This window comes from Tinamus guttatus, unplaced genomic scaffold, assembly GCF_059628265.1.
Source record: "Tinamus guttatus ecotype Peru unplaced genomic scaffold, ASM5962826v1 Tinamus_guttatus_pri_ptg000291l, whole genome shotgun sequence".
Classification (NCBI taxonomy): domain Eukaryota; kingdom Metazoa; phylum Chordata; class Aves; order Tinamiformes; family Tinamidae; genus Tinamus; species Tinamus guttatus.
In genome coordinates this window covers 1,591,593-1,614,638 of record NW_028288825.1, presented here as the reverse complement: position 1 = coordinate 1,614,638, position 23,046 = coordinate 1,591,593, and the positions used below count along the sequence as shown (strand labels likewise).

The 23,046-nt window shown below is 51.9% G+C and overlaps 1 protein-coding gene across 7 annotated transcripts in view; it reads right to left on the bottom strand.

The window, feature by feature from the left end:
* The window catches only part of MPRIP (myosin phosphatase Rho interacting protein), an 81,173-nt gene that overhangs the window by 8,554 nt on the left and 49,573 nt on the right, over positions 1–23,046 (bottom strand). For 4 of the 7 annotated variants that reach the window (XM_088527765.1, XM_088527768.1, XM_088527770.1 and 1 more), the window contains exons 8-17: positions 20,838–20,982; positions 20,543–20,659; positions 17,872–17,928; positions 16,160–16,228; positions 15,795–15,884; positions 15,223–15,332; positions 14,222–14,260; positions 10,016–10,607; positions 9,073–9,189; positions 1,580–5,446 (exon numbers count right to left, since the gene is read on the bottom strand). In XM_088527765.1, the coding sequence (XP_088383891.1) occupies positions 1,580–5,446; positions 9,073–9,189; positions 10,016–10,607; positions 14,222–14,260; positions 15,223–15,332; positions 15,795–15,884; positions 16,160–16,228; positions 17,872–17,928; positions 20,543–20,659; positions 20,838–20,982 (5,203 nt within the window). The remainder of the gene's footprint in view (positions 1–1,579; positions 5,447–9,072; positions 9,190–10,015; positions 10,608–14,221; positions 14,261–15,222; positions 15,333–15,794; positions 15,885–16,159; positions 16,229–17,871; positions 17,929–20,542; positions 20,660–20,837; positions 20,983–23,046) is intronic. The other 3 variants (XM_088527772.1, XM_088527771.1, XM_088527766.1) reach the window with 2 other exon arrangements.

Here is a 23,046-nt window from a genome sequence, read left to right as displayed (position 1 = left end):
AGCATTCTTGTTTATACACCTAATATTGGAGGGAAATCTTAACTGCTCCTTCATGGTTCTGGTTGGCAGTTCCAATATTTAATGTATTGTAAATGCATTGCTATAAATCAGGATATTCAAACATGCACAAACCAGTACCTAGTAGCACTGACACTACATTCTCCATCAGGTTCAGAAGAGAAGAAATAAGCAATTTAACCTGTAAATATGAGAGGTTTTCAAGTGCCTGGCTGGCTTTCCAGCCAAGAGAAGTTTGTATTTTCTTTCTGCCCCTCTGCAGCATCCGGCGGTGTCAGGACCTTTACTTGATGTTATTTTTGAGTAATTGCCTCTATTTTGGATCTGGTCCTTTTGCTTCTCCGCAATCAAGACCACTCCCAGGCACAAGCAGGGCTGCGGTGCGCACAGCTCTGGGGAAGGGAGCGTTTTCCTTCCTAAGGGATTCGAGAGGATGGAGCAGAGAGCACGAAGTAAACGCCACAATGTCACCCTGATCTGCCCAGCAGCTTTCCTCTGAGCACCCAATTCACCCCCAAGTGAAGGAGGAGAAGGGACAGGTCAGCACTGGGTAAAAACACTATTTGGCTACAGCTGGGTCACGTTTTATCCCCAATCCGAATGTGCTCTCAGGATCTTGCTGCTGGAAGGAAGATCTCCCATCACTTGAACATGTTTTTGCTGACTTGGAAGAACAAGTGCTCTTTGGAAGCAGCCTCAGTCCATCTCCTGGGTGCTCCTCCTTCCCCTCTTGTTCATTCTGGAAGCCTCCTTGAGCGCTCTTGGAGCTTCTCTACCACCCTAAAACCTGCTCCTAATTGGAAATGGTCTCTGATCACAAGCAAAGCACCAAACCTCATGGATTTTTAGAAGCTGTAACATCTAAGGGTAGTTTTACAGCCAGTCCTGTCGATTTGAACAAATGCAATTCTTTGCCTTTGGGTTGTTCTGCACCTAGGTTGGGCTTCTGATAACTGCGCACTGTTTGCTAGGTAAAGAAGTGCTGGAACATAATGGCAATGTGATTTCCCCCTCAGCCACTTTGGATATTTGTTTTGCTATACAATTTGGCATGATTTTACAGCTACTTTCCCCAGGAACACACATTCTGAGAGCACAAGTTTCCATTTCATCTTACAGTTTTGAGGGCAGCAGAGACAGACTGGAGATTTGATCAGACTGGGAAAGACAGAGTTCAGGAGAGCTTTTGAAGGGAAGTCACAAACAAAATGTGTGTCTCAAGTATGAGAAGAAACACTCAGTGTCCATATGCTTAATGTATGACATTATCACGATATTCTGAAGCTCTCCCTCCCTCCACAACCTGCAGAATCTGCCACAAAGAGCCCTTCCAATAATTAACTCCCATGGAGACGAGGGCTTCAGCAATGCATTTAGAATACCCCAGCACAGAAAAGAAAAAGGAAGCATTAAAAAATAACTTGCCTTACAACGGCCTTTTTAACACTTTTGGGCTTACTGTGTGCTGGCTCTCACAGGGGATGCCCCTAGGTCCTGCAAGCACGACCGACTGCACCCTCCCGGAACACTCAACAGCAGAAAGCATTAAAAGTATCAAAACCTTTAAGTTTTCAAAGTCTTTCTGGTATTTTTCCCTCAAAGTCGAGGCATTCCCCTCCAGGTGCTTGTTCTCCAGCTCATCTCTCATGATGTTCATCTGGGCCTCCAGCTCCTGGATGCGCTCTCGGAGGCCGTGCATGGAGTCGGGCTCATTCCGGGAGCCCTGGACGCTGCCGTCGGGGCCGGGGGCCGCCCGCGCGCTCCGGTCGCCCGGCCCCTCCGCGGGCAACGCGTCCGGGTGCTGCCTCTCGTACTCGTCCAGGGTCTCCTGCAGGTGCTGCAGGTTCTGGCTGTAATGCTCCTGCAGCGCCTGCAGCTCCTCGCTGTGGATCGCTTGCAATTCCTTTATCTTGGCCTGGAACTTGTCCTCCAACGTCTGCATCTGCTGCAGGTGGTACCGCTCCATGTTCTCCTTATCACGCACGACAGCATCAAGTTGGTTTAGGCCCTCCGTCCTCTCAGCCTTGAGAGCATCCTCTGTCCTATTTAGCTGCTCTATCACGTTTCGAATCTCCTCCTCGTACCTGCCTTGCAATTCACTGATGCTCTTGCTGTGCTTATGCTCTTCCTCCTCCAGCAGCCTTCGCTGGCTGTCCAGCTGGGACACTTTTGCTTTGAGGTCGGCGTTCTCCCGCTCCAGCATGGCTATCACCTCCCCGTATTCACCCTGCTGCTTTCTAAGCAGGTCTTCGTACTCGTCCCGAAGGAGAGAAACCGTCTTCACCCGCTCCTGGCAGAGCGCGTCCATGCTCTGCAACGATTCCTTGTAGGACTTCAGCTCTCGCTCGTACTCCAGTCGGACCCTGCAAGCTGCGTAACAAACCTGAGCCTGAACGATGGCATCTTGAACTAACAAAGAGGAGTAGCGCTCCAGGCCGCCCATGCACGAATGGTATGAAAGGCTCTGAGATATTTTTAGGAGTTTCTGACAATCTCTCATGGCTTCCTCGGGAGGCAGAGATAATAAGGCAACAGATATTTCCTTAAGAACGTTTGACTTGTCCTTTAGTTGCTGGGCAAGATCTTCTTGAATGGAAACAAGAGTTTCCCTACTACGGTCCGGCAAACTGCAGGTCTCCTCTATCTTGGCTGCTTCCTGATAGGGCATCATTTGCACATGGCTCCCATCCCATGAGATCTGCGTTCTTTCCGAGGCATCTTTTTGAATTTCAAGTGCTTCAGAAATCTGATGCATAACTCTGTCAAAATCAGGAGTCCTGTATGCTTTGATGATTTCCTCCAGCATGCATTTATGCTGCTGGAGAGCTGTTTTGGTATTATGGAGGTCTTCTTCGATAGTTTTTAATCTCTGATGAAAAGACTCTCTCATTTTCTGTGCAACAAACCCAAGTTCTGCCTTGATCAATGTAGCATCTGCAACTGTGCTGAGAAAACACGGTGAAAAACCCAAACCTGCTGTCTCCGTTTTGCCCTCTGCTTCTCCTTCTCTGGTGCTCAAGTGCATTCTTAGTTCCTCCACTTGGCTCCAAAATTCCCCTTCCAGCAGCAGCTTCTTAGATAGGACGCTGGCCAAATCGATTGCTGTATGAGAAACATTTGCTGGCTCTAATAAAACCACCTCAGCTGTTCCTTGGATCTCTCTGAGAATCTGAGATATCTCGGAGCTTGCATTTTTCAAAGACTCTGCTATTTGGTTGATTAGAGAGGCTTCAAATGCCACTCTCTCCGAGAGCCACCTTAGCTGGCCCGCGTCGACCATTTCCACTTGCTGCTCCTTGGAGGCAGGTTCCTCTTCACTCGGAAACATTCCTTCCGAGGCTGGCGTTGGTGCGATAAGGCTTTCGCTCTGCTCATACTCAGATGAGACTGGTGCCCCTCTTAAGGCTTGGATTGCATTTGATAAGGTTGTTTCCATGCTGGCCAGAGTAACAAGAAACAAATCACTCTCTTTTTCCTTGTCTGATTTGGGCAGAGATCGTAGCTGCTCCCTGCATTTCTCTAAGCAAGTCAGTGCTTGATCATTTTTCAGTTGGAAACCTCCCAGCTCGCTAACGTGATTTTCTATTAGCTTCAACTTTTCCTGCCTCTCGTTTTCCAGCTGGGAGATCAGAGCACTGACTTGGGATAAGCTGGTCTGAAGCTGGTCCCGAAGCTGAGACTCCGTGCTGGCCCACTGATGGTGAAGGGCTATCAGTGTCTCCTGATTATGCCCGTGCTGGCTTTCCAGCTTCATTGTTACATCTTTGAGCTTTTCCTCTGTAATATAAAGTTTGGTTTCCAGAGAATGGATGATGGAGAGATAGGTCTCAGAGTCGCTTGTCCCTGAGGACGGGTAACCAAGAGCTGGCTCTGATGACATGCTTTCTTCAGACAACGAGCGGTCTTGACTCGTGTCTGAAGAAGTGCTACTTGTCCAGTTTTTCTCTGATCCATCTGGATGTATGTATTTTTGGCACTGGATGCTCGAGAAACGGATTCGTTGCCTCTTGGCACCCATGATTCCTATATCAGGCTTTGCCAGGGCTTTCTGAACCAACTCCTGGTCTTGGAGCTCTGCAGCTTTGGATGGAGAGTCAAATTCTTCAGCTTGCCTCTGGCTGGGCTCAAGAACTTCATCATCCTCTTCCTTGGGTGCATAATTCAGAGCTGGAAGGACATCCTGAGTTTGCAGCTGCTGCCCCAGTTGACAAGGATGACTCTCATCAGTCTCGACACTAGGGCCAAGGTCCTCTGCCTCCTCAGCACACGGAGCTGTGCCTACACTAACCAATTTCTTTAGAGCCTCCTCTTTGGCCTTTAGCTTTATTTTAGTCTCCTCCAAACTGCTATCTAAAGCAACCATTTTAACCAGAGCCTCACTGAGGTCTTGATCTTTCTTCTCCACAATCCTCAAGTGCATTTCCTGCACATGTCTCAGCTCCTCTTCTTTTTCTTTCAGCACCTTCTGCACACTCTGGAACTGATCTGATACCTCCTCGAATGATTGCTCCAGGTTGTGGTAGTTGGTCTCTTCCATTTTCAACTTGGCTTGCAGCTTTGCAACTTCATTATCCGACTCCGCAACCTGATTCATGAGCTCATGAAACCTACATTTAATCTGATCTCTCTCCCTCTCAAGATCCTTGATGTGCTCTGCGAGTTTTAGGATACTGGCCTCCTTCATCACCAGTTGCTCCTCCAGCTGGTGGACAATCTCACTGCCTTCAAATTTTGCACTCAGTTTCTCTTTCTGCAGAATCTCCATTTGCTGCTCGTTATTTTGTAGCTGATTCTCATACTCATTGGCCTTATCCTCGACCTCCTTCAGACTCCGTATCAAAACCTGCTTCTCCTTCTCGCAGCTTTCCAGCAAAGCCTCGTAATTCTTCTGCAGCTTCTCCTCCATGAGGATCCGGGCTTGCTCACTGGCGTTCAGCTGCCGGCTCAGATCGGCGATCCTGTCTTGGAGCCGCTGCACCTCTTTCTGGTGGTCCCTCTGCAGCGCCTGCTGCATCTCGAGGTCCCGCAGCTCCTGCGTCTTCTCCAGGAGCAGGGCCTCCGCGGCCTTGAGCTTCTGCTCGCTGGCTCTTAGCTGCGAGCTCAGCGCGGCCTCGCCGTGCTGCCACTCCTCCAGCTGCTCCTTGGCCTTCTCCTTTTCGCTCCTCAGGTCGTTCCTCAGCTTGGCCAACGTCTGCTCCTTGATGGACAACTCGGCCGCGGCGTTGCTGAGCCTCGCCTGCAGGCCCTGGATCTCCGCCTCGTGGTGCCGGATCACGTCCTTAGCCTCGGCATAGCTACGTTTCAGGGACTGAATCTGCTGGTTGATCAGCTCTTGGCGCTGGCATTGGGCTTCCAGCTCGCTTTGGAGATCTCGGTTGACTTTGTGGAGCCTCTGCCAGGCACCTGATGGCGAGGTGGCCACCTCGGTCTTAAAAAAATTGGTTAAATACTAGATTAGTAACACTCTCGGCTCTCCCTTCTGAGTGTCACACCTCTGGCCAGGCGGGCCACGGAAAGGCTCCTTGCCTTGTTTTGGCTGCTACCCACATGCTCCAATTGGGAAGATTGGTTCTTGGCACAATTTTTTGTTTGTTTGTTTGTTTGAACCAACTTTTATTTTTTAATTGCGTGACAACTGCTTTCCAGTAACAGAAAACACGGACCGTAACATCGAAACAGCTCTACAGTAACAGGCTACGAGGAAAAAATCAAAACCAAACAGAACCAAAAAAACAATGAAAAAGAAACACCAGCAGTAAAACAGAGACAGGAAAACAAGAGAAAAACTGTGAGTGAGAACGCGGAGGAGGACGGGAATAGGCCGAGAAGAAGGGAGCTTCTCGTTTTAGCATCTTAGCTGGTTTTGTTGTGAAACAAAAAGTGCACAGTTCAGGTAATAACACAGTCCTACCGAACAAAAGCAACAACAGAAAAGTGAGGTGAAAGCAAATGACATCACATCCCACCAAAACGCAGGGAGACAGGACAGCCGTCGTGGCAATGTCATCTCTGGGACTGCTAGACAGGACTTACTGGCTGCTCACCGTATTAAAGAGATGTTGTTATGCTAAAGTTTAAGACTAGGAAGGATCTAATTTGCCTACCTGTAAAAAAAAGGACAAAATAAAAAGCCCGACAAGTGGAGGGCAGAGAGAGAGATGATGAGAATGTAAAATGAAAGAAACCAACCTCTGTGAGATTCAAACCAAAGCAGTGTAGCATGCAAAGAGAAAACTCACAAAGAGAGTCATGCAAAAGGCGACAGAAATTATGTGTCTTTAAAAAAATACACAGACAGGAAGAGGCAAGAGAAGCACAGCGTTAAGCCTAGGAATTTGGCCTGCCTTGCTGTACTCTGGTTGCTGCTAAGGAAAGCCCACAGATGTGACACTCAGTTATGTTAAGTTAAATCTCATGCTTAACACCAAAAACATGCAAGAATATTCCCCGGGACAGGTTAGTAAGTGCCCCCCTCCCTCCCACCGTGGCCAGAGCTGGAAGATACCACAGGGATATTAAAGAGAGGAGCGTGAGCCCCGTGCCTCCTCCTCTGTTAGTGTTCAGAGCTTTGGGGTGGCTCCATCACGATTCAACTCAACAGCAGGACAGAGAGGAAGGGTTACACGAGGCCGGAGAGGGCTTCAGTGCAAGGCACATGCATCAGTCCTGGTTAACTTCAGCGGCTTCGTTAAGAAATGTGCAGCATCTTTGGAGTTGGGTTAAACCCAGCAGCGCCGAGGCCTGGGGTTTGGTCCCCCAAGTCCAGCCCGGTGTCACCAGCCGGGAAGGGGTGGGTGCCCCCCATGCAAAGCAGAGGGGCGAGGGCAGGGAGCAGACGGATGCCTCGACTGGATGTTTCTGCTACTCTTTTTCCATTGCCCATTAGTTACCTCCTCGATTGAGGCTTCACGGAGGACACGGCAGATTCAGAGGGTCAATCCAAACAACCATGATGTGGTTTCCCAACCCACAACCTGCTTCACGCCCCTTAGACCTCAGCACAGCTTGGGCCCTCTGCTCCCAGGAAAGATTGGGGGAAAACGCTACTACAATCAGACTGGAATAAGCAAAACCCTCCAGAAACCCCGTCTAACTTTTAGGTGCAAGTTTGGGCCACCTCTTGCTGCTGCCTTCGTTTGTGCAGCCCTTCTGCAGCCGTTCTCTCTTGCCCCTACCCCTTGTGCTGAGCTGTTAGGGCCAGCTTCAACACGGCCAACCCGACGGTGGATCCAGCAGCCAATTTTTATCCCCGTCTGCTGCTTTCTGGGCTCTGGGCTGAGGGGGGTCAGATGTCGGTGCTCTAGGGATGCGCTAGCTCGTCTGTTGTTGCAGAAACACGGGCTACTGCCAGGGCCGGCGGCCAGCGCGGGAGCTGCCATAATGCGAGGTTGAATACGTCCCAGAAAGGGAAAGCAGCAGATTATGGAGTGGCAAATCCTGGGGACGGATAGATCCAGTCTATCTGTCTGGATAGATGGAGGAACCGACCAGGTTTCTCACCATCTTCTCTCCTTTGACAAATGTCCCTTCTTGTTCCTCTCCTTTTCTAGGCTTAGGGACTCTGCATCTGCCATGCAAAGGGGGCTGGTGCTGTCTCTAGCACTGACTCATTTGCTAGATCCATGTCATTTTCCGGTTTGGATTCCAAGGACTTTCTCCCTCTTCTGAAGTCACCAAAGTGAAAATGCCACTTGCCAAGCAAGTACTGTCAGTGTGGGGTCTCTGGATATACTGATAAGAGCATTAAAAGCAACTTCATTGGGGAGATTACTGGTAAGGAAGGCAATACATCTCCCTGCTAGGGACCATTCCTGAACCTTTGCAATTTCTTCAGAGGAAGTTTCTCCCTTCAGAACTACAGACACAGGGCTCGGTGTCAACGCCAGGCTGTGGGAGCACAGAGCACTGCCATGAAAGGCCACTTTGGTCCATGCCAGTTTGACCAAACAGATTTGAGCAGGTCCAAAAACTATTGCTGCACAAAGGACTGCTAAAGCAAGCAGAAACAGCTCCACGGGCTTCACGGGTTCACAGAATGCCTAAGGTTGGAAGGGACCTCTAGAGATCATCTAGTCCAACCCCCTGCACACGCAGGGTCACCTAGAGCACGTGGCACAGGACTGCGTCCAAGAGGGTTTGAAGATCTCCAGAGAAGGAGACTCCACAACCTCTCTGGGCAGCCTGTTCCAGTGCTCTGGCACCCTCACTGGGAAGAAATTTTTCCTCAAGTTCCCGTGGCACTTCTGATGCTTTAGTTTCTGGCCGTTTCCTCTAGTTCTATCAGTGGCCACCATGAAAAGCCTTCACGACTTCTTTGGGGGCACAGGTGCTACCAGAGGAAACGCTAGCAAAAGCGTTTCCTCCCCACCTACTTTTTGGAGGTGGGGAGGAAAGGTTTGTTTCCAGGAGACGTTCCCACCTCTTTCGCTACAATCTCCAGACCACAATCCCAGGCCTCGCCGAGGAAAGGCACCTTCCACCAGAACCAGCCGCCACGTGCTCCGCCAGAAGGGCCCGGCCATCATGGCAAGTTCCCACTGACTGCGGATCCGTGCCCAGGAAACAGCCGCAGGAACACCCTGGCCAGGAGCAAACCCCAGGTCTAGGACACCTCAGTGCACCCCACTGCCGAACGGGAAGGCCTGGGATAACGGAAGGGGGGAGCAGAGCTGTTGCACGAGCAAACGCAGCACGTGAGGCAACGCGGGTGTCGAGTGCACGTTGCTGAGGACCCATCTCCTCTGGCTCTGCTTCGCTTTCCCCTGGGGAACCGGTAGCTAATGGTACCCTCTGCCTCAGAGTGGATGCGATCACTCCTAGGAGAGTTCTCCACCGGATCCCAGAGCAGAGGGTTTGCTAAACAGAGGATCCGCAGAAGGCCAGAGCATTACCAGTACTGACAGGTGGTTCAAACCTCTTGGATTTGAACCCACTCCGTTTTGCACATTTCTGCTTTAACCAGGATGCATTCATGAACACCCTGGACTGAAGCCCAACAGGTTCCCTTTCGGGTGCACAGAAAGCCAGATTTCTCTCTCTTTCTTGCTCTCCTACCTGCAACACGTAGCCCTCCCGGGCGCTCTGTTCCCGGCCCAGAGCCACTTTCAGCTCGTCCTGCAGGTGCCGGTTCTGCTCCAGGAGCTCCAAGGCCTCCTTCTGCTTCTGCTCCAACTGGTGGAATACAAAAAGAGACAAAGGCCACAGTTTTGGCAGGGGAACAGCCATCAGGAGAGAGCCCCTCAAAGCAATGTATGGCGGAACGAACAGGGCTCTGCTCTGGGATCTGAGTCTTATTTTGCCAGGGAATATCCCTCCTCCGAAAGAACTCAGGGATGCATTATTTTAATTAGTACTGCTCACCGCAGTGAGGGCTGAATTGCACCAACTAGTGCCAGGCACATCCCATCCTGGCTCATGTTGGCCATACTCTTGGTTACGCCGAGCCTGCATCCCCTTCATTCCTGCTAAAGCATCTTAATCCTGACTAACAACAATATCTGTTTTCCCAGGCACAGACTTCATCTGAGTGAGCTGAGTTTTCTCCCTTCTTCTCCTAAAATAAGATTGCTTGCTGTGATCTCCATGAAAAGTGAACCTTAAGAACCACGGAGACACTCAAGCCAGTTTATATTTTTGTAGACATCTCCAGAGACACAGAGACTCCCAGAATTACGAGCTTAAATTTACAGTCTGATTAATGCACATAACACCAGAGGAAGGCTGGAGATGACTAACAAAAACTGCCTCTGGTCCATACAGGCTGGATTGGCTAGAAAGGGGGAGTAAACCACCACCATTGCAACACCCATCCTTGAAGCAGTGCGGGAAACATGAAAGATGGATCCATTGGAAATGCAGGGACATGGACCTGTTCCCTGTTAGGTCCCCAGCAGACCTGAGAGCACCCAGGTTTGCTGTTATTATGAAGTGCCCCTGCTCAGATGTCTCGGTGAGGTGACGGCCACCCCAGCCCGCTGCCCCGCTCAGCCCCTTTTACCTCCTTCTCCAGCAGCGCGGTCAAGTGCTGCTTGGCCAGGCCCTCGTCCCGGTCGTCCGAGGCGGCCAGGTGCAGGGGGGCGATGGGGATCTGCTTCTCCTCCCGCAGCGGGGTCGTCTCCACCTGGTGCCAGCGCTGCTCGATCTCCACGTGGACGTTCTGCGGCTTCATGTCCGCCGGGATGGGCAGCCCCGGGATCCTGTCCACCTCCATCCTCAGCGCCTCCTCCGGCCCTGCCCCGTCGACGGCATCGATCATCTCGAAGCGCTTGCGCCTCTCCTCCCTCCGGCGGGCGCGCTCCCTCTCCAGCTCTCCCGGGTCCGTGTCCGGAGCGCCGCTGTCCTTGGGGAAGGCGGCGGTGCTGCTCTTGGAGGAGTCGGAAGTGTTTGCCCGCTCCTGCGCCAGGGCTTGCTGGATGGGGCGAAATTCAGCCCAGTCAAAGGTCTTGGACCGTCCTTCTCGCCGGCGCTCCCGGGCCCGGCTCCGCTTCTGCTCCGGATCCATCTCGACTTGCTCTGCGTCCGGCTTCTCGCTCGGCTTCGGGCTGGTCTCGAAGGAAGAGCTCGTTTTGCTTTTCTCCTCCGGCAAGGAGCTACAGGGAGAGAGAAAGAGAGAGGGCGAAGGGAAGCATGAGGCAGAGCTCGGGCCCCTCGTGCTCTCCCACGCATGCCTCAAAGAGCTGCTGCTTCAGTCGGGCGAAAAGGGGCTGCTGGAAGCCCAAGCAAATGCCACGTGCCGCCCTGCCCAGCCGTCTCCCAGCAGGGAGACTCCCTCCTTCTCCCGTGAATCCAGTGCCCTCGGCAGGGAAGCGCTGCGGGTGTGCACAAGCCGGGATGCAAGCGGCCCCGCACGGCTCCCCGGCTCCGGGGCCTCGCCGCCGGCCCCGCGCTCCCCCCCGGAGAGCTCCGCTCCCTCCTTGGCTCCTCCGAGGGGCCAGGGATGGAGGAGCAGCTCACGGGGCTACAGCCAAGCAGCAGCCCCCGAGCGAGAGCCTCCGTGGTGGCCGTGAGCTCCTGCGCGGTTCCCCTCCGAGCTCGTCCCCTCCGTCCCGGATCTGCCTCCCCAGCTCCGTGCACACACGTCCGCCGCCGAGGCCACCGCCACGTGCTCACTGGGAGGCTGCTACTGGTCCCATCAAAGTCGGGCTGGCTCCAGGGCCGCGGCTTCCAGGAGGCCGGAGCGCCCCGGCTAGCGCTCAGCGGGGAGGAGGAGGAGGAGGAGGAAGCACAGAGCAGCTCTCAGCGGTCTTTGGAAACGGGGTTAAGTTTTTTCTTGAGCTTGGCAAAGTCTGGGGGTTAATGGTTTGAAAACTTCTCCGTGCCACTATCTGTACTGGAAGCACGGATGTTCCCGAGGGAAAACAGCCTTGCCGGAGGCACTGAGAGACACGGCAAGGCGGGCTGCATGTCTTATAGATGCAGCCGTTGGTGCAGCAAGGAGAGCAAGAGTTAGGCAGAGTACAGCAACAGTCACTGCTAAGACCAATTTCTCAAGCAAGGAACGACTCTGAGTGCTGAGTTAGAGCATGGCGGGTTGAGAGGGAAGACACACTCGTCAAGCAGGGAAAGTTAATAAGGGAAGGAAGTTTCCAACCTAGGGATAATCTGTAGTGCAGTATTAGCTCATTAAACGTAGACATGCCAGCCTTATAACATGCAGATCAAAACTAAAAAAGAAAATAGCAGGATGTGAACTTCCCTGAAGAATCCTGTCCTGAGGGACAAAGGGAGGCATTTGCTGAAACCTCTCTGCTATCAGACCCCCAAATGCTGCCTCCTTTCACAAGCCTCTTCCAAACAGCCCTGCCGTTCGGGGTGACCCTTGGCTCTCTCCGCTCCCGCCTTTCCCAACGACAGCAGCCCCCGGAGCTCAAGGCATCAGTGCAGCCTTGATGAGCTTTCTAGAGGGGCGCAGGGAAAGGGCCAGCAAGAAGTTCCAGGGGCCTTTCGTTGCAGGCAAATTAATGCAATCCCAAACACTAAGCATTAAGGTGGTCCCGAACCATGGGATTGCATGCATGGAGGCTGCTCTTCTTTACAGAGAGCAGCAGAAGAATGGATTCTGCTCCGGAATTCCTAACAAAACCCAGCTCCCCCAGCCAAAAACTTCATATATGTGCATACGCCCACAGCAAAGAATGGAGCAGAGCAGATGCCGCTGCATGGTTCCAGTGCTAGTATCTTCCGATGCACTTTCATCCATGATCAAACCACAGGCTCTGCAGAGCTGAGTTTCAAGAAACTCTGGCAGTTACAGGCTAAAACCAGCTTGGAGATAATTCCTTCTTCAGCTCTGTCACTTGCAGCTAATAAAACAAACCCAAAAGGCAACATGATGAAACCTCCTCACTCCTCAGCCATTGGGAGATACTGCATGAATCCAAAGCACACTTCCAGCCAGGCATTCAATCTGGAGGCAGTTTAGTGATTACAGCTGCGTTTTAAATAAGTGAAAGAGTGATGAGATGGAGTCTTAAAATGGAGAAGAGAGTTAGGAAGAAAGGGAGTCCCAGGGCCCCTGGTACAATGTTGGAACACAGAAATAATGTTGCTCTAAATAGCACACGGGAGAACCTCAGCACGTCCAGAGGCAACATCTCTCGCTAGGTTATTTCTCCTTTGCAGATTCCCAAGGGGCACGGCACATGAGTCAAGCAAGAGATGGGGGCACAGGGAGCTGAATTAACAGACTCAAAAGACTGACCCAAAGCTTTTTATTTTATCTCATCTCACAGAAGTGCTCCTCAGCTATTAACTCCACTCAAGTGTTCCCCATTTCCTCCAGCTCAGACCAATGAACTCACATTACGTGAGAGGTTTTTGCTTCCCAATGGCATTTACAGCTCAGGCAGCAGCAATATTCTTTAGCAGGGTGGGCAATGCACGCTCTGCATCGAGAGTCCTGCCACAGAGAGCAACAAGTGCATGAAGGCTGCAAGTGCCCATAGGAGCATGGGGACACTCGGCCTAATTGAGGCCCGAGAGCTAAATAAGCACCTAGCACTAAAGCAATCACCTTCCTTCCTGTGGATACCTTTTATCTGCACGGTCATCGTTAGCCCAGCGTAATTAGTGCCTTTGCGGATTGCATGGTTCTTTACGGGGAAGGGATTAGTGGACCCACTGCCGGGGTGTTGACACAAATGCTAAGGTATAAACAGTAATTAGGACTTAAGTAACAGAGAAAACATGCGCTTGGCTTGGTGGAGACATCACGGAGGGTTAACAGGGGATGGATGAAGCGAGCGTGAGGTGCCAGACTGGCTCCTGGGGACAGGGTCAACACTGCCACCCTCCACTGTGCTGCTCCCTTCACCCTAGCACGGTGCCAGGGCCTCATCTCCCTGCTCAGCTCATGGGAAGCTTCTCACCCCTCAAGGCATCCTGATATTCAGGATGAGAGATCTGCCACCCTCCCATGGCAAACCTTGGCCGTTCTGTCCTCTGGCTCTCCGGAAGCTGCTTCCCAAGCGGAGGATGTTAAGGACATGCCCGAGGATACGCTGGGTGGGCTGGGATACCCCATGTCCTGGCATGCGCAGCAGCACAGGCTGCTGAAAGGCACCTTGTGAGCAGAACCTTGTTGTCACTCTCTGGACACCTGTCCCAATTCAGACAGCTCTTCATGACGTGACTAACCCACATGGGATTCTAACCCACTTTCATCCCTTCTAAAATCAGCTCAGTGAAAAACAACAGGAGGGCACCTATGACTCCCTCTTCCCCACCTTCGGATTCAGATTCACCACCTATTCATGCAGCTTAACAAGTTCCTGCCCAACAGGTACCTGCACTCGGACCCTTTCACTAGGCTAAGTCAAGGGAAAACACCCAGGCTAGGAGTGGATGCAAAGCCAGTGAGCACAGGACTGCTGTGGTGCAGTAACTTGGGAGGCTCTAAGTACACGGGGCTCTTTAAAGGCTCAGAAGTCCCCTCAAATCTCCTTGGTCTTCACCTTCATATCTATTCACATCGGAAGATACCAGTGTGGGGAAATCAAGTGTCAAGACCAGCTTGCTTCTTCCCTTCTTTCTGGCTTTTATTTAAAAGAAAAGAAAAAAAAAAGGGGAAAAAAAGAAAAGAAAGAAAAATAAATGAAAACTGCAGGACTTCCCATCTGAAGTGCAGAAAAGGAGGAGCATGCAGTGAATCACAAGATATACAAACCACAAAACGTTAATACAGGAGAGAACACAGTTTTCCAACCTGGGCTTCAGCACGGATAGTTTCAAAGAGAAGTTTTTCCTGGGATTGCATGGAAATCAAACATACACAGGAGTGAGGAAAGAGGCGGCTTCCCAGAGACCCATGAGAGATCCACCAGAGAGCTGGGGCAGGGCTGGGAAATGGCATTCGAGTGTAAGGCAGGAAGGGGAAGGAGAGACCGGAGCAGCTCCGGTTAAACAGCACTGGGTGAAAAGAGCCAGTCCCCAATGCCAGGAATAATCCGGCCAGGATCTGCCTGTTGCAGCTACGGCAAGGACCGGAGACGGAGTTAACTGTGTGGCTGTGCCCATTAGGTCTGTCCCAGGCGGCCCAAACCAGCGTGGCTGACACAGCTGGCTGTGAGAAGGTCAAATACCCTTTGCCCATGGCCACGAGCGCTTGTGGAAGGTACTCTGTGAATTGCAGGGCCCCTTCCTCTGGCACTGACGGCAGTAGAAGAGGCTAATATTACTGAAGCAAAAGGGAAGGAGCTGCTGCAGCGATCTGGAGATCAAAAGAGGAGGAAGACTCTTTGCTGGCTGGAGTTTACAACACATCAGAGCCAAATGGCTTCTGATTTAACCCTGGGCTTGCGCTGATGTGACCCATGGAGGGGACAGGCAGCCCTTGCTGAACAGTAGCCAGAGGAAAGAAGGAACCCAGCATGACTGAATCCAAGTGGTTTCACAATACCTGGTGGGAATCCAGAGGAGCCTTGATAAAGGAACAGTATTTCATATTCCTATGTACAAATTAAAGCCATATTTTCAACCCTCTTTGAAATCTGAACACAAAAAAGAGTAACTCAACATATCAGCAGCCCTACAAAGTGCTTCCAAATTAAGCCCAGATACAGGCATATGAGAAAGAGCCAGAGCTTCCAGGAACAGACTCCAAAAGAGGAAAGAAAAGGAGTAAGGAAAGGGTGATTCTTGCATTGCAAACCACACAACCATGGGGACCTCAAGTCCCATCTAGTCTCCAGCTTCTCCTCTCTCTACCTTGTGACATCGGGAGCGGTGGTGGGACGAACGTGCTTCATGATGGTCTGAATCCAGTTCCGGCGAATTCCGGACGTCATGGCGGAGAGGGTGAATTCCCCTTCTTTAGTCTAGGGAAAGGAGGGGACCGGCTCAGCACCCTGCTGCCCTGCTGGGCACCTCATGGGGCCCATCCAAACCCCTCGCCCAGTCCCGCTGGCTGCTGCTTGGAGGGTGAATCCAGTTGCAGGCCCCATTCCCTGCAGCAGCTCCAGGCGGGAATCAAGACTTCTCAGTACCTAAACTGGTTTTGCTGAGTCCCTGAGACAAAAACCTGCCCTTTCCCCCTCCACTTCCATAAAGCAAACCCAGCTCCCCAGAGCACAGAGGAACAGCTCCAAGCACACGGCTCAGGACACAGGGTGGTCTCTTTTGGGAGATGGGAAGCTACTTCCCTTCCCATGGACTGCAGCTGCACGACGGGAGCAGTCTGCTCCCGCCAGCTCCAAAGGCTGCCGGAGGCAGATCCCTGCGGGCACAGCCGCACTCCCACCTTCCCCGCAGCTCATCCCTCCTTCCCACGATTTCCTTACGTGGATCTGGAAGCCGTAGTTTCGCTGAACCGGGTACTCGGTAACATCGTAACATGTAGATAAATCGATTTCCCCATCCAGGTCAGCTGCCTACAGAGGGGAGGAGGCCATTATTTATTATAACTCCTAGCACCTTGCAAATAAAAAGCTCAGCACAGACCTGCAGGAGCCCCAGCTCACCTCTCCATGCCCTTTCCTGCTTTCTTGCCATTCTTTTTTGCAGGTAGCCCCACCAACCCACTGGGATTTGACGTGGCACACCCGGACAGCTGGCACACACAAGGCACTGTGAGCTGACCGGGGAGATATGGGGCTTATCCCCATGCAGAACGGGCAGGAATTAACTCCAGAAAGGAAATACCTACCTCCTCTGCTACCGAATCCCTGTAGTATCTCAGGCTCTGATCCGTCAGCACAAACCAGTGCTTCTTCCACTAGGAAACAAGCAACATGGGGCTGTTACCAGTCTGCTCCTCTGCTGCTGGAGAGCTGGAACAGCCCCCCAGGCCCAGGGAGCCACTTCCAGCCTCCCCTCTCCCCTCTTGCCCTGTGATCTGCTGAGGACAGTTTTCATGGAGAGGCCTCCGGCTTTCCCAGGGGAAAGGGAAGAGTGTAATGAGCTGTAGCACAGGGGGCCCCGTGGTGAGACAAGGATGTGGTTCCCAGCGCTGGGACATGAGCTTTGCTTGCGCTGAGCAGACGTGCTGAGGGAGCGCAGGGTCCCCAGCTGCCACTAACCCCCTGTGTGTGACAGCAGCACAGGCTGTGAGAGCCACCGGAGCCTTCGGAGCCCTTCCCATCGGCTCCGCTGGCAAAACGATGCTTTTAGTGGCTGCACTTTAAGCCTTAGAGCTGCTTTTTTTATTTATAAAAGAAAAAAAAGAACAATAAAATGTTCATGCTTTATCTGCAGTACCTAGAAGTAGAGCTGGAGCCAGTTCCTGGCACTCCTTCTCTACAAACACACCTTGTGCACACTCCCGGTGCGAGGCGGGCACCTCCGCGGGAATCATGGATCAATGCAGCACTGCCCTCAGCAACTAGAGCACACGTGGCTGCCCACGGACGTGCCCTCTGCGAGCAGCTGGAGCCCTGGCCGTGGCACTGCCACGTGCTGGGTGCCCAAGGAACCCTCGTCGGGGAAGGAGCCGCACGCGGGCAGCGGCGCCGGGCTCCAGGCTCTGGTATGGGAGCGCTCTTCCCGCTGGGAAGGGCCACAAGCAAAGCAGCAGCGGGTGCTTCTGTTAGGGCCACGACTGAGATGTTTTTTCCTCCTTGGTTTCGTTTCTCCAGCGCTCCGGGGGCCTCATCTGAGCTTCATTACTGATGCCAAAGAGGTTGCCGGGTCGCAAGGGAGAAAAGACTAATAGAGAAGGGGAACACGAAACCAGGGCTACTCTCCAGGCTGCCTGACTCCCTGGAAACCCATTACACACTATCCAGATGCAGGGCCTTGAAACTGCTGCGGGACAGAGCACCAGCTATTCCTGCTCCGATGCAAACAGCCGTCGTTGTCTGGCTTGGGATCCACACAGATTCCCTCCAGCAGCTCTGCCCAGCACCTACATCTGCCTTTTCCCATCTGCAGCACCGACCCAGTCTTGATCTGCCCTGCAAAGCCAGCCTGGCTTCACTTAGCGCTGAGAGCAGCCTCGTGCAGGGCCAGCACGTGTGACATTGGAAGAGGCTCGAAACCCGGCACACTGCCCTCGTTGAACCTTTGCCAGGAATTTAGATCTGGCACTGGGTTTGAGCAGCTGCTGCCGCTGTGCAGTGGTTTTTAAAAGACTGATCAGTGGAGAGCCTGTGCTCCCAGAGAGAAGGACTCGTACCCGTTTTGACTGAGCACTGCCCCAAGAACCAGGCGGACTGAAAGGATCCTTTGCGGTTTTCCAGACCATGAAGGAGCTGTCCTCCAGGCCATGGGTACAGAAAAGAGCCTGCAGGCAAAGTCAGTCTCGGCATCAGGCTCTTCTCAAGCCGCCTGGATGCTACAGGTGGGTGGGAGCTGCTACAAGCTGGGATTTGCCACAGCAATAAGGACCAACCTGAAGGGAGTGTGTCCTCCGAGACTCACCTGCCCATCCTCGTACTGCTTTGTCAACCAGCCCTTCTTGAAGTTCAGCAGGTCAGGCTGCAAGAAGAGAGGGGCAATTATTGTTCAGATGAAGTGCTGGAGTCTGAGTCCATCCAGGAAACAGAGAGCAGCAATTTAATAAAATACAGTGCAGCCACAAAAACACCAGCACCAGTTAAACTGGATCATTATGCCTGGTGGAGTCTAAATGTTGGCTCCCAGGAGGTAAAGGGACCAGGTGTAGGGTTTATTCAGGCTGTCCCCATCCTAGCATTTTGGTATTTCCTACCCTTGCACCAGAGTTACAGAGAGAGGAGAAGCAAGGAATTAGCAGGACTGTGCAAAAGCTATGGTGAGATTTCCTCCCAAGTGGGTGTATTGGGAGGTAGAAGCTAAGAGAAAAGCCAGCCACAAAGAGTGGGGATAATTCCAGCCACCCGTTCGCCCCCAAGCCTGGCTAGTGCCTGGTGTGGGATGTTGGCTCCCCTGAGGCCGAGCTCCTCCGGCTGCTACATGTGCTGCAGCCCTCCGCGGGGTCTGGGACATCACAGCCTGCTGCTGTGAAATTAATACTGCCGAGCATCTGCCTTTGAAAGCTCACAGCAGGGGTTGGAAGCAAAGAGAGCAGCTGAGGGAGGAGGAGGAGGAGGAGAGGAGACGGCGTTTGCAATGAAGCAGCACAAATCTACTGGCTAGGACTAAGGAAGCCATGAAAAATCGGGGACTGGAAGCTCATTCAGTCAGACCTATGAGATGGGCCAGCACATCCCACATGTGAGCGTTCCCACGCTGGTGGGAACCCAGCCCAGCTCCACAAAGACCCTAGGGAAAATACCAGCCTGTTCTTCCCGGATCACTAGAGAACTGGAGGGGAGAGCAGGCAGCTCCCAGCCTGAGCAGCAGCGCCTGGCACAGGGCCTGATGTGACCGCAAGGAACAAAATCACCAAGCCCAGCAGGTACCTGCCGAGGAGGCCGTGATAAGTGATGTTCAGATTGCAGAGAAAACTGCATTTACAATGACTACGTCCACCCCCGAACCAGGCTATGAGTGCTGGGTATCCACATTTCAGACCTAACTTACCTGGAGAGAGTGATACCACAAACCTCCTGCTTCTCCTCTGCCAAGGCGCAGGTGGGATCATGTTCCCAGGAATCTGGGTCCTGTTTAAACCCTTTTCTCTAAGGGGGAGCTTCCCGGGCAGTTCTATCCGCAGAGAACTGCAGAGCCTCTCTTGTTTCAAGCAAAGGATCTATGTTTTGGGTCCAAAAATAACCGGCTCCCAACCATGCATTTTGCAGGGAAGGAAAACAGAAGGAGGGAAAGTACTGCAGCTGCTCAAGGGCTTGCTATTTATCAACTCAGAAAAAGCAGGAAAATCCCTGATAAGCAGCATGTATACTACTCTTAGTTTTCTAAAATTTAAGTAAAGGTTTAAAAGCAGCCAGAGAGGAAAGACACTGCTAACACAGTAGTATAAGCACACGTTTCAAGCTGGGCTGCAGGAAGACATTACAGAAGGGGCCAGACTGAGCAGGTTTCTCATACACGTCACGCGCTCTCTCCAAAACCCATCTGCTTCGCGCTGAGCACGCAGGAGGGGGCAGACAGTGCGTGTTTCTGCCCAAAAAAGCTCAGTCTGAAAAGAGTCAAGTGGGGAGTGAGAGAGGCTGAAGGACTGAAAGGAGCAGCAATGCCGGAGGGTGTCGATGTTAGGAAACACAGACAGACAAAGCACTCATTGAAGAGAGATCCGCAGAACTCAAACTCTGCTGTAAGCCACGGAGCCCAACACAGGATGAACTCTGCCTCAGCCTTTATCCTGGAGGATATCTGATCTGATCCAGCTAACCCCGTGGCCAGGGGAGACCCCTGCAATCTCAGTCTCAAATCAGCAGCTGTTCAATTTTTTCGTCTGTTTTGACTTTTACAGCACGGGGAGAGGCACAATAAGGCAGTGTTTAATGCAAGGAGAAAGTGTGTTTCCCACTGACTTTTCTGCCTTCGATAGATGAGCACTGTCACTTAACGTGCATTTCCCGTGTCTTTGTATTATCCCTAAGAATTTAAAAGTCATTGTTGTAGATGTACAAATCTACACTAAAGGCTATTAGAAAAATACTAAGTCAGAGCATTTTCCTGAGAAGTCCTTGAATAGAAGCACTTCATGGACTGAAAACGCAGCCTGTATTTGCAATGGCTAAGTAATCGCTTTGAGAGATTAGCAAGCCTATTTATTTTGTTCCTATAGAACGGTAGCAAGTGAGAGGAGAGTAATTCATGTTTATTTTGTAACTGTTTGCCTCCAGGCCTGGTGAGCGTTTGAAATCTGCAAGCGGAAGAGAACGCAGGATGTCGGGATCGAACCTTCCTCTGAGACTTCCTTCCACCGACACCAGTTTGCAACTACATAAACATGAGGGAATCTTCATGAGAAAGCTGGCCCACGTGCTAGCTCTCCTCCACAAGCCAAGTGTGAACTGCTGTCCAAAAATGCATCAGCCGTGAACCAGCACTTGGGCTCGGTCCAGGGAGTGAGAAGGATCCAGGAAACTGCACTGACCTACGGTTCAGCTCTACACGCTCTGCGGCAGCCTTGGTCAGCACGTGCAGAGGGCAGAGCCCGGGAAAGGACTGATTCCTCACGGAATAAACGCCCAGGGCTGCTCACCGTCATAGAGGACTCCGTGGACCTTCTATCCAGTGATTTTGCTCGACGGTGCGGAGACAGCGGAGAAGCAGATGCATCCAGGATGGAGCCCACGGCTGCGGCTTCGGAAGTGAAGTCCTGAAGAAAAATTAACCCACATCAGTCCAGTAAATGAGACAGCAAGTCCTTGATCATAACATAAAACCCCACAGAGTTAAGGGGAATTGCTGAAGCTCAGAACAAATGCATTTCAAGTCCATATCTTAGGGCCTCTCAAGGTTTAGCTGGTTCCCAAGACATCCAAGCTGATGCTTACCCGTTTCCTTGGGAAAACCCTCTTCTCGCTCCTGCCCTGCCGCGTATCGCTCGAGAGGGCAGCGCTCGCTGCCGACACGTTGGTTTCCATGTGCTCTGCGTTCTCAATATCTAATGCCTCGAACTTTTCAATGACTTGGGATCGCCTGGAAAACAGAGAGAAAGGGAAAACCAGAGCCGGTTTAAACACAAGCCCAGCAACTGCACCGAACTGCACAACCCCACAAAGCCCAGGCTCTCGGAGCGCGGGGTGCTGACACCTCTGCAGCGCCGCTCAGCCCAGCGCCTGTGAACACCCGGCTTTTAGTGCCCGTTTCCTTGCAAGCTCAAGGGTGCACAAACCCAGGAAAAGAACCCACCCCAATCTGACCTGCGGCATTTTAACTGGGGCCAAAAAGAGGGGAAAAAGCAGATCACCCAGCTCCATACGCGCTCCTGTAACTATCTAGGAAGCCCTTGGAAAACCAGCATTTTATGGTCATTTTGAAACAGGGATTTTTAAGCAGCTTTGGCTTCAGTTTTGCCTTTCCTAAGGCTGGAGCTCATGGTCGGCCGCCCCACGGCACAGAAGAGAAGCAAGAGAATGAACTTCATCCTGAAACGCTGTTCCCTAACCCATGGGGAGGCAATGCTGGTGTTTTCAAAGCATTTGGTGGTGTCGAGGGTTGTGTGCCCAGGGGGGTTGGAAAAGCATCAAGCTCTGCTCTCTAAACACAACCTGGGAACATGGATTAACATCCCCCAGCAGCACGGACACCAGCGGAGCATCAAGCTGGGAAGTTAAATCTCGATTTGGAGCTTCCCTAAAAAGTTAAATCCAGATGGGTTCTGGAAACAAAATATGGACCCACACATGCCGCATCCAAAACCAGGGCCGTTTGCCTTATGTGAACCTCTAATGTACAAGGAAATCACAACAGCAACCACAGAAGGGGAAACAGGTTAAACCAAAGCTTTTGTAACATTTCCCAAGAAACCAAACAGCAGGTTAGGACTCAAAAATATGACATGTTTAGTTTTAAACTAACATTTGCACCAAATTCCATAGATAAAGACACACAGTTTGAACACGGGACGTGTCCCTGCCGGGTTGGGGACCCAAGCGCTGCTGCTCGGAGGTGGCTGCAGAAGCCCACGCTCAGACCAGCCACTGCGGAGGAAAGGACAGAACTGGGGCTGGAAGAGCTGGATTTGAACATTTAAATCGATCTGATGTTTTTGTGAGATCCATTCTGCTGTGTCCCTGTTTGCAGCCTAGGAGCAGGGAGAGCCCTGTGCTCCCGCAGAGCTCCAGACCCCACTGGGACGTTCTGTTTGCACCAAGAAAACTGCTTGCAGGGGGTAAATCCAAGTCCTTTGGTTTATGGACACACAGGGAACTTGTTTGGAGCCCTCATTTTTTAAACCAGCCATCCCCTTTTAACATGGGCTCAGCTTTCTCTGAATCTCAGTTCAGGAGAGAATAAGAGCTCCGTGAATTAACATTGTGCCCTATTAGGTGAAGGCCTGAAGGAAAACAAACCAGGAAAAAAAAAAAAACATAAAACAAAATCAAAAGCAGGTTGATTTCTCATGAAAGGGGCTGCGCCACCGGGTTGTTCTACGGCTTGAGATTGAGATGAGATGGTAGCGAAGCAGGCGAAGTAAAGGCGGACACGTCACACAGCAACACAGCAGGAGAAGGTGGAGAGCAACAAGACCTGGAAGAAAACAAGGCTGGAAAATGAATGAACAGAAGAGGAAATTATATATCTGCATCTACATACAAAACAAAATCAAAATCATTCCAGTAATTCGTCACTGAAAAAGGAGGAAAAAAAAAAAATGATTGCAACCAAATCACAGCCCCAAGGGTTAATATCATTCGGATTACAGGAAAAGAATCGTTTTCCCCCGTGGCTAAACATTTTGGAGAAGTTCCGGCTCGCGGTATCGGGGGACAGGGAGGGGAGGCTTCTCCTTTTGCCCCATGTTCGAGAGGCAGAGCCGGCCCCTTCCGACAGCAGCTCCGTGCGGCCAAAAACCCGGAGCGGGCGGGACGAGGAAGCGTGTGAGAAGCCGCGGTGCCGTTTAGTGCTTCCGAGCTACCAAGCCGGTGCCGAGGAGCATCTCTCCGTGCAGGCGTTAATGTCTTGCAGGCTGCCAGCCCCAAGCTGCAGGTTTCGGCTTTTAGGGAAGAGGGGAACGCGGGAGGAGCAGAGCTGAAAGGA